This window comes from Pantherophis guttatus, chromosome 1 (genome assembly GCF_059756535.1).
Source record: "Pantherophis guttatus breed Tessera chromosome 1, ASM5975653v1, whole genome shotgun sequence".
Classification (NCBI taxonomy): Eukaryota; Metazoa; Chordata; class Lepidosauria; order Squamata; family Colubridae; genus Pantherophis; species Pantherophis guttatus.
The window spans coordinates 35,884,518-35,902,246 of NC_142063.1; the positions used below are offsets into that span (position 1 = coordinate 35,884,518).

Genomic DNA, 17,729 nt, shown 5'->3' on the forward strand with positions numbered 1-17,729 from the left:
AATTTGAAATAGTAAACTAAAATAAACAATTAGATATTGAAGTTTACAACTTGCATATCAGTGATTGCCAGACATGACCTGCAAATTGAACTTGACATTGTCTTCCTAGGTTAAATTTACCCATTCTTAAATTGCTGCCTTTCCTTCCCTTGTTTCTCTTTAGTTATAGGCTCTGGAAAATCTTGCTGGTTTAAAGGAAAGTCCTTTCCTCACAGGAGTAGATGGGATCAAGAATGCAACAGTTGCCATTGTCTGGATGGCCACATTGATTGTACCAAGGTAAATTTGCAGTGAATTCTTCTCCCTCTTTAAACAATGACAAATGAGTTTATTGATCTTTATGGCAACCTTCCTCTGAATGTTTTTAGAGTAAGGACACTTCCAATGCCCAGAGATTTGTGTCTAGGGCTGATGAAACAATACTTTAAAATTCAAATCTTAAATTCATGGCTCTTGGGCCACAGTGCAAGCCTCTAAATCATATTCTGTCACCAGCAACATTGTTTAGGAAAAAGTAAGGTATATGGGGCATGCATCTCCTTGTTGCAATGACTATCGGAGAAGAATGATAAACTACGATACTTTTTGCCTGTCGATTTCAGTGGGTGTTACAAGTAAAATGGGAGCAAACTAGATGGACACATACAAAAAGAATTTCAGTTTGCCACCCAAATAGCAAAAATATGTGACTGCCAGAAGTATAACAGCATTACTTGGCACTGTGGATCCTCTCTCATGCTGAGATGAAATGGTTTTGCAGCTAAACAGGGTTGGTAGAAGGATTGCTACATTCCTAAATCTACATCAAGGTGCCTTCATAGCTAGGGGCAGGCAAATAAGGAAGAGCAGATTGCAGCCCTACCTCAGATGTGAGAATAGGAATATGCCCTATCTGGGTGCAGAACCACACTTTCGTCCCATCTGTTTGTGTCCTTGGATCATAATATTGTAGTACTGTTAACTGTAAATGGGCAAATTGGACATACAGATAGTCCTATTTTGTATTATTAAAAGTTTTAAAGAGAACATTAAAAACTAATGCAAACTAATACAGAAAAGAAAGAGAGAGAGAGAGAGAGAGAAAAAAGAAAGAAAGAAAGAAAGAAAGAAAGAAAGAAAGAAAAAGGAAGGAATGAAGGACCTTCCAATTTCCTTTGTAGCAAATATAACAATGCCTAGAAAGTTATCTCTTGCTCTGTGATTACAAAAAATACATCTATCTTTTTCTAATCGTCAAATTCACTAGTCATAACTGCATTTCTTAGTTTCCTGCAAAAGTCTATAAGGGGTTTCCAGACAGCCATAAATATAAACACTGTGTTTTTTCTGATAAAAGAAGTCAGTCTAGCCATCTCTGCAAGTTCCATCATTTTCTCTAACCATTCCTTTATTGTGGGTAATGTAAGATCTTTCTATTTTTGAGCATATGGTAATCTCACTATAGTTGTCACATATAAAAACAAAATCCCAAGCTTTTTTCTAGCTGTCTGTCCATTGATCACAAAGAAAAGCCTCTGGTTTCATCATATAGGTAGTCCTCGTTTAACAACTATTCATTCAGCAGTCATTCAAAGTTACAATGGCACTGAACAAGTGGTACTTGTGACCAGCTATCCCAGCAGTTGTGATTGTGTTCGGACACTTGGCAACTGTCTCCCACTTATGAAAATTGCAACATCCTGCAGTCACATGACCCTCATTTTTAACTTTCCCTGCAAGCTTCCCACAAGCAATGGGGAAGCCAGCAGGCAAAGTTGCAGGTGACTATGGCAAGTCACTTGCACTCTCTCCCAACTGGCAGCAACCACCTCCAGCTTCGCCTCACCATCCACCACATTCGCCCTTTCCCAGCTATAGCCCCACTGTACTCATGCCACACTGACTACCCACATATCTTCCCCTGCCCAGCCACAGCCAGCCCCACCACACTCACCCTGCACTTTGTCAGCCACCCACACACCATCACTTGCCCAGCAGCAACCACACCATACTTCACCAACCACTCGTTGGTGCACCCTCCCCTGCCCAGCAGCAGCTACCCCAACTGTGTTGGAGCCACATGTCACCAGCCCACCTGTGCACCATTTCAATTCCAATTACCATTATTAACTGAAGACTACATATAGATAAGAAACAAGAAAGAGGTATTGTGAGTATAACCCTAGAAAAGCTTGCTTGAATGACATGAACAGACAGTGATAGGAATTAATTGTAAATCTCGTTGAGTGTTTCCTTTTATAGTCCATTGAAATCAATAGGTCTGTATTAAATTCTAGGTATGGTGTGGAAGGAAATCTTGTTTGCTTACCAAACATGGGGACCGTTCTAGTTACCAATGTCCTAGAGGCCAAGAATGCCAAGAAAATTCATACATCAAATGTTTCCAACCACCTTGCATTGACTGGGGAGAATGCAGTGAATCAGAACCTCTACCTGTTAACATCAAGTGCTTCCCTAATTCAGGCCACTTAGACAACAGCTGTGCAAGAATTACTCTGATTTTTAACAGAGATAAAGTACCCCAGGTAAGACATTTAAGTTTTGTTTAAATTTTGCTAATGTTTCACACAGCATGTTGTTTTGTATTTGATCATGTTGCTAGCAAAATTCTAATTGTTATTAACTGGTATGTAGCACTTTTATCATTTCTGTTTATAGTCCTGTGCTTTGAAGGCAGTGAGAAAGAAAGTTTTATTTTATTTTGAAGTCTGTTGGTGTTATGTACTGATTTTTTCTTAGGAAAAATTCCTGTCTGGTTATGTGGAATGTTAATAAAGATCAGCTGTCTTGTATAAAATCATTTTTTCTAATTGTGAACCTTCCATTTAAGGTTGCCACCAGTTTTTGATATAAAAAATTAGATAGATGTGGAAAAATAGTAAACATTATATAAGTTCCAAGTTTGCTTCTGCTACAAGAATATATAATTATTTATATATTCTTCCTGGAATATATTGGGACTTCAAAATTTCTAAAATTGTATTGGGAATGACCTTACTTGCACAGACCTTACTTTTTCAAAATTTGCCTATTATTTGGCCTTTTGTAGAATGAGTTTTTTGGCAGGATGGGTTCTATTTGGTCAGCTGGTGTAGCTTCCTTGTGCTACCATTCCATCTGTATCAGTTGGAAAGGAAATGCAACAATTTTGGAAGCAGGCCCAATTTTACAAAGATTTTGGATCCCACCCCCATGATACTTAATTTGTTCTGTTCTTCACATTTTCCCATCCATGCCCACCACGGTCAATTAGTACATTTTGGATGGAATATCAAATGGTTTCTTAATAATTGAATTCTTCTTAGAGGAATTTCTTGTGATACTCGAGAGTAGAGGACAAAACTCTGTGACTGGTACATTTCTTTCTCTGCATTTCTTGAAAATATTTTCTTTGTTGAAGAATTGAAATCCTTAAGTGGGGAAAATAATATAAATGAGAATTCTAGCATTTTTCATATATACCGATTTTGATGCATTTAATCCACATCCTGATTCTGTGAAAATGGAAACAACTTCCTGACTATCTTCCTATGCCATTTTTAATGTACCTAAACATTAATATGTCTTCCCACAATCTTCTTTTCTCCAAATGTAAAATTCTAAATTCCTTCAACTTGCCCTTATAGAGTATAATGACATGTCTGTCACCATCGTCTGAACGTGTACTGACCCATCAGTATACCGGAAATGCAGTACCCTGAATTGTACATAGTATTCTGGGTTTGATCTCACCAGGGCAGAGTAGAAGAGAATAAGATTGTTACGTTTTTATGTTTTATGAATAAGATACTTTTATATATCTTTGATATAGTCTAATGCAGCCTAAAACTCCCATTACTCGCAGTTGGCTTGTTGCTGACCCACACCCAAGTTTTTATTTCATTTTCAAGCCATGAATTCCTCATTGAAGTGTATCCTATATTTTTCTCCCTAATACTTAATATTCCTCAAAGCTGTGAACTCACTTTTGACATGCTGGAAGTGTTGCCTTTCTGGATGAGTAAAAAGGGTCTGTAACTGGTAGATCTAATGTGCTCCTTTGCATTTTGGATTTGGGCACCTGGAAGGAATCATCTAGAATCATTGCCTTTCTTTTATTTTTCTTGGTGATTGGTAGTAAACCATATCCACTTGAATTAGATGACATCATCTTAGCTTTTGTAGCTTGTTCTTGTTTTTAAAAGCATCTTTCAAAGGATACAGGTTGAAATTGGTTACCAAGACTAGGAATTTACTCTGTTTCATATTAATTTTCTTTGTGATAGAAACTTTGCCAGCTATCTTTATTCTTACCCTTTGTTGAAATTGTAGATTTCATATTACTCTGCTGTTTATGAGAAATAATGGCATTCACATTACAGATAGTCCTCAAGTTACAACCACAACGGAGCCCAACATTTACGTTTTTAAGTGAGAAATTTGTTAAGTGAATTTGCTCCATTTTCTCTCCATATTTGTTAAGTGAATCACTGCAGATCTTAAATTAGTAACATGGTTGTTAAGTGAATCTGGCTTCCCCAATGACTTTGCTTGTTACAAGGTTGCAAAAGGTAACTCACATGATGCTGCACCCATTATAAATGTGAGTCAGTTGTCAAACACTCGAATGTAAATCATGTGACCATGGGGATGCTGCAACGGTCATAAGTGTGAAAAATGGTCATAAGTCACTTTTTTCAGTGCTGTTGTATCTTTGAATGGTCACTAAATGAACTGTGGTAAGTCGAGGACTACCCATATTATTTGGAAAGTATTCATCGAAGGGATTACTTACAAGGATTATGCTTTGCCTCCAGTTCACCAAACTTTACTTTCAAAATCTCCGCCATCCACACTTCTTTATTTATGATTTGATCTGCTCTGATTTGATTTTTATCCCACTTTTATTAACAAGATATATTAATACAATGGTCAACAAACTTTGATTGATTGATTGATTGATTGCAGAAAATATGACTTCAGTAACAGGGTTGTTAATGCCTGGAATGCACTACCTGACTCTGTGGTTCCTTCCCCAAACCCCCAAAACTTTAACCTTAGACTGTCTACTGTCGACCTCATCCCATTCCTAAGAGGTCTTTAAGGGCATGCTTAAGTGCACCAGCGTGCCTACCAATGTTCCCTTTTATTTGTATCCATTTCATGTATTCATAATTATGTTTATATTTATATCTGTTATCTAATACATGCTTGACGAAAATAAATAAATAAAAACACAATACTCCTTCTTCCTTGTTACTCCACAACAACCCTGTGAAAGAAAGTGACTAGCCCAAAGACACCCAGCCAGTTTTCTAGATTAGAACTCACAATCTCCTGCTTTCTTGGCCAGCATCTTTAACCACTAATGTTTTGTTTTCTGGGAGAAGGGAAAAAGGTACATCTTTTGCAGATGACTACCAGAACCTCATTTCTGGCCACTGTCTCTCCTTTTTGCTTTAGAGATGGGGGAAAAAGAATACATTTTGTCAAAATGTCATGCACTATCTCCTTGCATATCTCCAGTCAAGTATATAGCAGTCCAGTGAGATTGCTGAATATGAGAATAGTGTTTCTACTATTACTAATATGGATTGTAACATAAGAACTTTCCATATGTTGTAACACTGATTCCCTTTTTGTTTAATAGTTTAAGTTTTCTATAAAATAATATGCACTTTAATTTTTATTTCCTGTTACATTTTTCTTCTCTCAGGGCACTACTGTTGAAAATGTATGCTCTGAAATAAGATATTTACCAGCAACTAGAGCTGTTTCTAGTGAAAGAATATTGTTAGTATTGTGTGACCTATCCTACTCTATAGAGAATGCAGTGGAAGTTGCTGTTGTAAGTATTACATTTTTGTTAAATTAAAATGAATGTCCTTTCTGGGTAATGCCAGGCTGTATTTTGCTTAGTAGATATAGTAAGAAGTACCCAAGATTTGGATAATGAGCTGACTATTATTGAGAACTGGCTTATTATGTGTGAACCTGTCCAAGAAAAGGGCAGAATGTTGAACAATGGAAGAACATGTTGGTATGACCCAGAAGAAGAAAGAGATTATCTCTTTCTTCGGTGAAAGAGAAAGAATTCCTTCAGATCTATGTAAAGTGAATGTTCATTCAGTTATTGAAGACAGATGTGTGATTTATGCAAATAGAAATGGAGTGTGATTCAGTTTAAGAGATGAAAGAAAATGCAGAGAATGTGTGGGTGTTAGATTTGCTTTCAGCATGACTCTGCTATTTTTAATTATTTGTCACCTGTTTTTAACTAATTTTGGTGCTAACCTGCTTTATATACCTTTGTTCAAGGCCAAAAGATAGAAATAAAAGTATTTTTAGCATTTATAAAAATTATTATAGATTTTACCATAGGATGATCAGGAATATATAGTTAAGTAGACATGGGGAGATCCATTGTAACATGGAATAGTCGCAAAGCAACTGGTCACAAGTTGAAGACTACCTGTAATAGATAGATAGAATTTGATACCAAAATTGGAATAATAAAATGACACAAAGAGGTTAGTATATCAAAATTTGGTCCTTTGGAAAAGCAAGGTTCTTATAATATCATAGGGTACTTATAAACCAGCTAGATGTTTCTCTGTTAAACTATATTTCCAGTTACTACTTGAGCAATATAGAAGGAGTTTGATTTGCTTTTAATTAATGAATTATAATGGCAGACTGATCTTTCCACTGTTTTACTCTTCTTAAAATTAGGTTAGTCAGTGTACAAGGCTAGAGGGTGAATGAAAATTCCAATGACGCTTGAGAAGGGGGTGATTCACTTCCTTTCCAAAAAGTATCTACTGAAAAAAATAGAAGCCATGCCATTTGTCCATGGATAACATTCATCCCATCTCTTCTGTTTTTAGAGAAAATTATTCATAGGATGATTGTGCTGCAGCTTCAGAGCACAATCTTGAAGAAGTGGATTATCTACTGTGTTTCCCCAAAAATAAGACCCTGTCTTACATTTTTTTGAACCCAAAATAAGCGCTTAGCCTTATTTTCGGGGAGGTCTTATTTTGAGGCGCGTGGAGGAAACCAGAGGAAATGGTGGGGAGTGGCTGCATATGCGTTTAAATATTTTCGGGGAGGGCTTATTTTCAGGGGGGCTTATTTTAGTACATGCGCTCAAAAGCCCGATTGGTGTTATTATCAGGGGATGTCTTATTTTCGGGGAAACAGGGTAGACTTCTTTTAGGTTTCAGTCCCTAGTGTGGGACTGCATTAATCATGCTGATGGATGATCTCTGGAGAAGTACTGCACATAATCACTCATGCTTTGGTCACCTCTCATATGAATTACTGCAGTGTGATTTACATGGGGATGTCCTTGAAGAACATCCAAGAGTTGCAGTCGGTCCAGAATTCAGCAGCATAAGCAATTAGTGATCTAAATATGGCCATGTTATATTTTCACTTCGCAAACAGCATTGGCTTCCAGTAGGCTTCTTAGTGCAATTCAGAGGGCTGGTTGCCATCTATAAAGCTTTCATGGCATACAGCTGTATTCTGCCTTTTTCCAGTTGTCTCCGCCTGTCCCAAATCTGCCAGGACGGATATGTTCCAGGCCCTATTGATAAGATAATGGCATTGTGTGCAAGCCATGAAGCACATTTTTTCTGTTGAGCCAACCCTGTGGGACACCTTACGACATGATATTAGGCTAACCTTGACCCTATTAGCCTTTTTGAAAGCTGTTGAGCCCTAGCTATTTTTCCAGACCTGGGAGTTGGGAAGTTAATTGAGCCCAGTTAGATTGGTTGTTGGTTTTCTCAGTTATATATTGTCTGTCCTGTTATATATTGCTGTTTTTTCCCCCATTTATTGTGCCTTTTAAAATTCTGTTAACTGACCAGAATAACATTTGCAAGATAGGCAACTATATAAATCAGATTCATCTTTTCTGGCTGAACTAAAGTGCTTTGAATACCAGAAAGGTAATAAGATAAGTTCAGCCTAGAAACTAAGAAAAGTGGTTTGAAGAGACTGAAGACTGCTTGATGACATTGTTTTGTCTGAATAATATTGGCTGATCATTCTTAGCTAAGTTGCCCACCTCAACTATGGTTGCATCTGTGATACAAATTGAAGAAAGTTTGTGTTGTGTATGTATCAGATTATATCATTAATGCAACTATCTAGCTAGATAATACATCAAAAAATTTTAAATATGAATTCAGTTTAGTTTGCTGTAAATAATAAGAAATCTTCAATATGTAACCAGTTGAGTCAGCTGGATTGAGGAGTCAATTAGGCTACTATAGAAATTGACGGAAGGAAGGAAGGAAGGGGTATGACTATTAGTATAAGAATATACAAGTATAATATTATAAGTATTATACCAATATAATAATTTCATATTATAACTACCCACCTAGCAGTTCGAAAGAATGCAAATGCAAGTAGATAAATAAATACTTCTTTGTTGGGAAGGTAACAGCCTTTGGATGTAGCCATGCTGGCCACATGACCATGAAAATGTCTTCAGACAATACTGGCTCCCTTGTCCAAACAACTGAAATAAGCACCATGCCCAAAGTCGATCATGACTGGAGAGGGAAACCATTACCTTTTACCTTTACTTTCATATTGGCTTGAAACCAATCTTCACGCCACAGCAGTCAACTGGAATGCTCAAGTTCCCCATCATCAATCTCAAGAAAGTAGTTACTTTTAAATTTAAGTTTCCTGTTTGTCTTTTCTTCCTAGTCTTTCATCTTGCATCAGGACGAGACGGATAATAGCCTCATACAGAATGCTGCCAATACTATAGTAAACGCGATTACAAGGCGGCAAAACAGCACAGTTATGCTTGCAGTAACAGAAGTCAAAATAGAGACCATAGTAGTTGGGAATTCTTCTTCATCAGGTAAGATAAAATATGCATTTGAGACAGAATGCCTACCTCAGAATATACTGATTTCATAGTATAGGTACTACTTGTTTAGCAACTCCCTTGTTTAGCTACTGTTTGCAGTTAAAGTGGTAATGAAAAAGTAATTTTATGACTAAGCCTTGCATTTACAACCTTTGCAGGTCAGTAAGGCAAAGGAAAATTGAAGTAAGATTGTGAGCATAATCATGGTTTCACTTAACAACCATTTCCCTTAATCGAATTGTCAGTCTCGTTTAAAAAAAACCCAAAGTAGTTTATATAGAATGTAAAATAGAAATTGGCTATTGTGTTTAGTTTTTATTTGGATATCTTTTAAGCACTGAGGTTGGTTTTGATTTTTTTTTATTGTTCTACAGTAGCAATGCTTAAGTTAAAAATTTAAGTAAAATTTAAGTAAAATTTCTGTCTTTCCTTTTTCATTGAAATGTGTTTACCCATTCCTTCTGTACTTTCCCAAAGAAAGAAGGAATCAATTATAAACAGGAAATTGTGTAAGTACTAAAATAAATGCCTTTTCCACGTGTCTATCCAGATAACTTTCCACTTTAAAATTTAGTGGTTGTGTTATGTTGTGGAAATGGAGAATGCCCCCCCTCCCCCAAATCATGACTATTTCAATCCTATTCTGCAAGGAGCAGTGACAGGAATAACATTCCAACCACTCTTCTTGGGAAAAAAAGAGGGTTGGTTTAAAAAAATAATCCAAGTATTTCGCATTGTTCTTCTATGTCCAAATGTGTTTAAAACCACTGTGTTATAAATGACTGACACAGGTATTTCAAATGACAAACAAATTAGATACATAGTATAATACAAATTTTCATTTTCTTTTTTTTTTAAATAACATCTTGACTATTAAGAAGTTCTATGTGCTCATCTATTTTATACTACTTTTGCTCAGATAATGATAGATAGATATTTTGTGACTGTTGATAAATTGAAACAGACATTTAATGCCATCTCAAAGCAGCCCTTATTAAAAATTCAATATAAATATGATAGTTGCTTCCTATGTCCTGACTCATTAGTTTTGCAAAACGATTCATTGATTGCATGGCTCACTGCAAATTGTGTTTATGCTGCCTTTTGGAGATTTCATTTGCACTCCACATAGTTTCAGGATTCCCTTTCTAAGTTGTGTTTGATTTGCTTTCTAGATTATCTGGTTCCAATCCTCTGTGTAGTTTTTAGCATTGTATGGATAACCTGCATAATAATTTGTGTGTGGTGGACACGAAAGAGGAGAAAAGAAAGAGAAAGAAACCGCCCATCCAGAGAAGAGGCTACAAATAATCAGTGGGCACCTCTAAACCCTATTTGGAATCCTATAGATAGACCTTACAGTCATAAAGGCATTCATTATGAACAGAAAAATTTTATATCTCCTCAAAAAAGAACTTACGATGGGGTAGAGGAGTACACAGAGTATGAGGAAGAGGAGGAAGAGGAAGAAGAAGAAGAAAAAGAGGTTATGGAAATGGACAAATTCCTCTCTCAAAAACTCTCTAAACCTTTGACAACAAAGGTAGCAGTGGACTCATTAGAGAATAGTCCTGTTAAGAACACTCTTCAGACAACCAAAATGGACAACAGATCTGTAAAAAATGTGAACACAAAAAATCTTGAAGGTGGAAGAGACTAAATCTGTGTTTGGACCATGACTACATTGCTTACGTTAAAAAAAATTGGAGAAATTGGCATCTCCATTGTGCATAAAGGACTTAACTGTCTGAAGTCAAATATTCATAGTTACTTTATTTTGAATAAAAAAATTAAAATAATAAAATAAAAACTTTATTTTGTTTCTTTTAACCTTGTATAAATTATTCAATGACTGTCAGATGATAGAGTAATCTTTGATAGTTGCTATTTTTGTAAATTTTATTTAGCATACACTTGTAAGGCAGAGGAGAGAAGTTTGTATTTTCAATTCAAAAGGTTTATCACAGAAAGCTCAACACTGTTTACAAAATGGAGGGGATTTTTTTTTTGGTTTCATTTTTTTACTTGTTATAACAGTGGCTTGGAATCCTCCTGGTTGAGGAAGTTGCTGAACTTAAGGAAAGAAAACATGAAGTGTTCTTGTTAATATTTACTAAAAACTTCTCTCTATACTTCTACAAGTTTGTCCCCTTGAAAAAAAGATTGCCTTATTCTGTGAACAAAAGAAAATCTATAGAGATCTTTCAAACTGTGATTGGTTAGAAAAAGTGGCCTTTTTAATTTAATCTGTCAATTTGGTTTAATTACCTTAGAAATGCAGTATTGAAGCACATACCAAGTGCCTTGAAATATCATCTTTCTGTCTCAATAGCAACTGTCAAAGACTGCCATGCCCATCTAAGTTTACCACAAGAAGATATTTGGTTCTCTCAGATTGATACAGTTTATTTTCAGATTGTGCAAGTGCATTTTTGTAAATATGTATATATTTAAATGAATCACTTCTGTATATTTGAGTTAATAACTTAAAAAATATTTTTGATCTTTTTAAATGTCATTCCTTTTTAATTTATGTCGCAGAAAGGGAAGTTTTATGGCAGTTTCTAAAAAAGATACAAAAACCTTATTTTGGTATTATGTTCATATTAGAAAATGATGTTACTATAATTAATGTTGGGAAACTGTTGGTCACTTTTTGTACTTTTTTTCAATGTATCGCAACCATTTCACATGTAAATAGATCCAAGGTGTTTCCTCGCATCTCAAGAACACAGAGAGTAAGTATCCTGTACAGCATAAAGATGACAGGGCAATATTCTTTTTCTTGTGAATGTCTCTATTACATGTGGTATTGCTTTTTTGCATTTTTTTAAATACAGGCCTAATGAAGGGAACAATATTCTTCTCATTTCTTGTTTGTTATGCTTATTCACGCTGAAAACATGTTGGCAAACATGCTGGATCTAGGTGGTGCAGCAGAAACCTGCCAATTATCAATTAGCTCTGGGATTCTTTCCTTTATCCCTGATAACTAGTGTTTTTTCGAGTTAGATGGGGTGATGCCACTGAATTGAGTTTCCTGCCTCTGTGTCACTTCATTAGCTGCTACTTGTGGAGGCAGGTAACCCACAGCACAGCAGCATCATGTCATGTGTTTCGGGTCGCTAGATGCATGTGGAGAGAATAGAGGCCTGCTCTTCTCAGCTTTACGTTGGTTGTAACATCTGGTTCCATCTTACGCGATGGAAAATCTCAGGAGAAATTGTTATTCTTAATAGAAGGCTTATGCATCATTTGTGGGGTTCTTTTTTTTAAAAAAAAAAGGCTTTATTATTTTAAAAAAATGAGCTATACCTTTATTTTAATTACTGATAAAACCCTATGTTAAGTGGGTTATCCTGTAATTGCAAAGGAGACAAATATTTCAATGTCTTGGCCATTTTGGAACCACTTTTTATACATGAACGCAGAAATTGCTTTGCAGAAACTTCTGTGCAGTACCTTTTGTTTGACATGTTCTTCTGTAGTTTTCAGATGAAAACTATTTATTAAAGCATTTTATAACAATGTCAGTAGTTGAAATTTTTGCCCCGACTCTGTGCTAAAGTGTTCAGAATGGTTTGGAATCTCTGAATCACCCCCATCTTTCTACTCCCACAGCTGCAGTGTCTTTCCTATGCAACTTGAAGAGTTTTCTCAAAATTCAATTTTGTTGCCATTGTAATTTTACTTTGTATTGCAATACTGCTGTCTTTCAAAGCCTAATAAAACTATTTCCCTCATTTTATATATTTAACATTTGAAACAATGCTTTTCAAATGTCTCTTCCTTGTCACCTGTGGTATTTCAGGTTTGGAAGGACAAGGGGAGAAACTGGAGGAGTCTGAGCCTTCATGTCAAATATAAATGAGTTGTTTCTTGAATGCAGAGCAAAGAAATTTTAGTAATCTGGATGGAATCAGAAATTAAAACTTAACTACAGTCTTCTTAGTTCAGAATTTTCCCAACAATTGTATCTTATTCTCCAGAATCATAAACTTCTGTTGTTGATCCATCTTCTCCCCAAAAAATCCAGTCCAAATTGTTTTCCAGTTAGGTATAGTAAGTCCATTCCCCAATCAACTTAGGTACATTGTATTCCTTTTGGCCTTTTGTTGTTCTCTGTGTATGTTTATGTACTTCTACCAACCAGATTAATTAACCCTCAGGAGAGCAATAGGCTTCAGTACTATTAATGAATCTTTGAAAACCTTTCTGCTTTGATTAGAAGGATTCTTATGTATTGTAGGGCTTCCCCTGGTTTTAATACTCCTGAAACTTCACATCCTTGGGTGGATGCAGGTTTGCTATGAAGCTTCCACCAGCTTTAAAGATAGATCCTATCAAAAACTGAATGAATAGTATGTCAGAATAACACAGTTTCTACAACAATGGATTTTCGGTGCTTCAAATCTGCTAAATTTCTTCACTTCCAGCCTAGGACTGCCGAGCTATGTCCATATCCACAAAAAATGCATAATAATTGTTTTCTTAGAACCCAAAGAATTACGCATAGGCATCTATTACTTGGATCCACTCAGATATCCCTGATATCAGAGACCGTAGTGGGCTAAATTGCATGCAATGTAAAGCATTGATATGATAGGTTATTTCGTGATCCTCTAATTGTGAAGTGGAATCTGGGATATCATTGCTAAATGAAAGCTTTTTCTTGAATTCTGAATACAATAGATGTTGACTATATCTTTTTGGCCTTGTCTTGGTATTTTGAGACAAGTTTGAGCAAGACCTAGTTTAGGGTGAAATCCAGCCAGGAATGCTACATTGAAGAGCTTACAAGACCAGGAGGAACAGGATTACTAAAAGAGCAAATACCCAAAATGAGGAATGCTGACAAAACTATTATTCTCCTGCAGTCTATCCTGGGATGGGAACTCTCCTACTGCTGCTGCTATTACTATCACTCACCCACCCATCCGTAAAAAAACCTACAGTGATTATAAATACATTTTAAAATGTACCTCATTGTTTTTGAAACCATCTCAATATCTGGCAAATTTACTTATTGCATACAGTAAAAATTGAATAGGCCTTTTGCTTTAAAACAATTTATTTGTTCAACTTAATTATAGTCAGATATTTAAGAAACAATAATTTATCACAGGAGAGCTGTAGTAGAAGTCCCTTATTTTGGTCATTAACTAGCAAAATTTACATTTGATGCATTAAAAGGAGGCTAGAGTTAATGTTCTCTTAAATTTAGGGATTTGGGAACTAAAATTTGATTATTTACAAATATAATATATATAAAACTTGCTTCTTAACTATGGCAATATATTCAAGAAGTAACCCAAACAGACCACTAAAGCATGCATTTCTTGCCCTCGTCTATTAGAATCACATTTCTAAATCTTTGATTTTGCTTGACTCCCCTGAACTGTGCACTGTGACCTCTTTGCCCACTTGCTCGCACTGCTTAGAGAGAGGCAGTCAAATTTATGCAGGTAGGCTAATCTGGCAGCCATTCTGTTCTGCCAGTTTTACTGGAAGTTGTTCTTAGCAAAATGTGGGCAATCAAATTCCAACTGGAACATACTTTTTTTAAAGGAGTATTGGAGGGTGATACATGAATCAGAAATATTTGAGAAGTTGCATCAAAAGTCCCCCCAGTTTATCTTGGAATAAAGCAGGCTAGCATCTCTTTACAGAAATGTAGTTATAGAGTCCGAATACATGAATTGGCATAATGTATAAGTTAGATATACTACAGAAAATGCATTGTATCTTGTACCTTATTCAAGAAGCAACCAAACATCAGAGCAATATTAAAATATGAAGTTTTTCATACTGCCTAAATCACCACTATCTTCCCCATGACCACTTCAATCTGCTTTCTGAAGAGGTGTGATCCTAAAGGGGACCTTTTCAGATTACATGGCTCAACCTCCATAATTTCCTTAACAAAAGAGGGATGATACGTTTATACAGAACCTAAAATTTTTATGTGACCCTTGTTATTATACCCTTCTAGTAGTTAAAAGACTGATAAACTTTACAATAACTTAATAGCTAGTCTTCCACTTAGTTTAAAAAAAACTTTTAATTGGCTAGGAAAACTGGAAGCAGTTTTATCTACATTGTTTATACTAGTCATTGACCAAATAAATAAATAACCTATATCATTTAACATTTGAATGAGAAGGGAATGCTTATAGTTGACTTGGAACCAAAGAACAGTGGCATCTTATCCTGCACTAACATCTGGCTATTACTTGTATTTTGCCAAATCTCTTTCTTTTAATAGCTTAATGGTTATTCTGCTTTTGGAAGAGCAGTCTTGATTTAGCAGAGGCAACTAAGTGCAAGGGTATATTTGATCAGAAATTGACATTTACTGTTGTCTAAATTTAGGCAGGGAAGCTCAGAGATACTGGCTCTGGCATATCTGCTTAGTTTTAATGGCACCTATGATGGCATTCAATGCACTTTATTTCCTTGTGGGTCTCATCATACACAGATGCACTTTAGATGTGTTTCAGCCTCTGGAGAGTTTCGTCTCTTTTCTCAGCATCACTTGGCTAAAGGGCTGAAGTGAAGGTTCTTCACAGTCACATAGGGCAAACCAGCGACTTTTCATGATGTAAAAATAATATCTGCGCGCCTGGAGTGATCTACAGTTGACAAAATAGCTTCTCACCAATTTCTGCAACACTTTTCAGCTAGTATATTAGGGACACAGCACATTTCAGCAAGCTGCTCCTTCTGAGAATGTAAAATATTAGGGAAGTAACATTAACTCCATTCATGCAACAAGAAAGACAGTAGCTTAACTAAAGCTTATGTAGTTTATATCTATAAATAATTGAGTTAATTATAATAATTGAGTTACACAACATAATCAAAGCCAAACTACTTTATAATGTAGTATGCTGTATAAATCCAGCCAAAGAATACTTAATTTTCTTCTTCGGTTTCCTGTACATACACAGAGAACATTACATGCTGCGAAGAGGAGGTTGAGGGGGGTTTTGTCCAAATTTTTAGCGAAAATTTTAAGGGGTTCCGGGGGGGTTATTTTAATGATGGACCTGGGGGAGTCCTTGCAGATCAGCAATTTAGCCTGTCGGATGGCCGCGGCGGGGGGGGGGGCAGATGGGGTACGGTGGGGTGAGGATCATTCTGTCACCGTGGTGGTTGGGATGGGCAGAGGTAGGGAGAGCAGAGGGCGTTATGACATCAGTGGGGTGTGTCCCCACTGCTTGCAGACGGTGGTGCGCTCTGGCCCTCTTAGCTCTTCCTGCTCCCCTGGGGGGTTGGGAGTGCAAACCCCAGGACTCCAGCTGGTGTATGTCAATGCCAGGTCTGTTGTGAATAAGGTCCCCCTTGTGTGTGATCTTATTGACGAGGGAGGCGCAGACCTGGCTTGTATCATGGAGACCTGGTTCGGCCCGGGGGGAGGGATCCCTCTCTCTGATCTATGCCAGGTTTCCGTGCATTACACCAGCTGCGACTCCATGGGAGGGGTCCTAGGTCACTGTCCCTCAGATAGGCGGGTGAGAATCCCTATTGTTGAAATGGAACCCTGGAGTACAGTTGGGTCTGTTGCTTACGTACCTGTTTCCCACCTACGTATCCTCAGCCCTGCCTGCACTGCTCAAAGTCTTAGCCGAACTGACAGTTGAGCTCTCCAACCTGATGGTTGTGGGAGACTTTAATCTCCTGTCAGACGACGAGACATCTGAGCTGGTTCGGGAGTTCATGGCCTCCATGATGACCATGGACCTGACTCAAGTTGTACAGGGTTCAACTCACAATGGTGGACACACACTTGACCTGATTTTTATCTCTGGGCAGTGGATTAATCTTCGGGGTAGGGGAGTACTTTCCACTCAACCCCTGTCATGGACTGACCATTCCCTCCTTAAGCTAGACTTTCCATCCACCAACCCTCACTGCTGGGAGGCGGAACTGACTCATTGGTTCCGCCCCAGGCTCCTGATGGACCCTGATAGGTTCCTGACGGAGCTTGGGACATTTCCCACATCCCTATCCTGCGGTTTGCCAGAGGCCCTGGTGGACGCCTGGGAACGGGCTGCCGCCGGGGCACTGGATCAAATTGCCCCTTTGCGGCCTCTCCCCCGACAGGGATCCCGGGTAGCTCCATGGTTCTCCGTGGAGCTCAGGGAGATGAAGCATCAGAAGAGACGCCTAGAGGGCTGTTGGAGATCTTCCCGTTCTGAATCTGATCGAACACAATTAAGAACCTATATTAGGTCTTATCTTGTGGCGATGGAAGCGGCAAAACGTGATTATTTCGCCACTCTCATTGCATCTGCAGAAAATCGCCCAGCAGCCTTGTTCCAAGTGACCCGCTCTCTTCTTAATCAGGGAGTGAGGGAGGACCCCTTACAGGGCAGTGCTGAGGACTTTGTTCAATTTCTGCAAGACAAAATCGCTCAGATCCGGTCAGGTTTGGACTCTGACTGGGCAGGGTCTGGCAAGGAGATGGGAGCATGTCTTGAAGGTAACATCTGGGTTGACTTTGACCCTGTATCCACAGAGGAAGTGGACAGGATTGTTGGAAGACTGGGAGCCTCAACGTGTTTGTTGGACCCGTGTCCCTCCTGGCTTGTTGCAGCAACCAGAGAGGTGACTGGAGACTGGGTCCAGGCAATTGTTAACGCTTCGTTAAGGGATGGGGTCTTTCCCACCACTCGTAAGGAGGCAGTGGTTCGACCCCTTCTCAAGAAGCCTACTCTGGATCCGGCCTCCTTAAACAACTTTCGTCCCATCTCCAACCTTCGCTTTATAGCGAAGATTGTTGAGTCCGTTGTGGCACACCAACTACCGCAATCCCTGGGGGAAACGGATTACCTCGACCCGTACCAAT

General features: G+C 37.7%; 1 protein-coding gene across 4 annotated transcripts in view; it reads left to right on the forward strand.

The window, feature by feature from the left end:
- Positions 1-12,406, forward strand: part of JAG2 (jagged canonical Notch ligand 2) — a 90,621-nt gene extending 78,215 nt beyond the window's left edge. For all 4 annotated transcript variants that reach the window (XM_034418599.3, XM_034418600.3, XM_087871694.1 and 1 more), the window contains 5 exons: positions 164-279; positions 2,277-2,525; positions 5,696-5,827; positions 8,710-8,869; positions 10,054-12,406. In XM_034418599.3, the coding sequence (XP_034274490.2) occupies positions 164-279; positions 2,277-2,525; positions 5,696-5,827; positions 8,710-8,869; positions 10,054-10,538 (1,142 nt within the window). In that variant the 3' untranslated portion in view covers positions 10,539-12,406. The remainder of the gene's footprint in view (positions 1-163; positions 280-2,276; positions 2,526-5,695; positions 5,828-8,709; positions 8,870-10,053) is intronic.
- Positions 12,407-17,729: the final 5,323 nt, after the last annotated feature.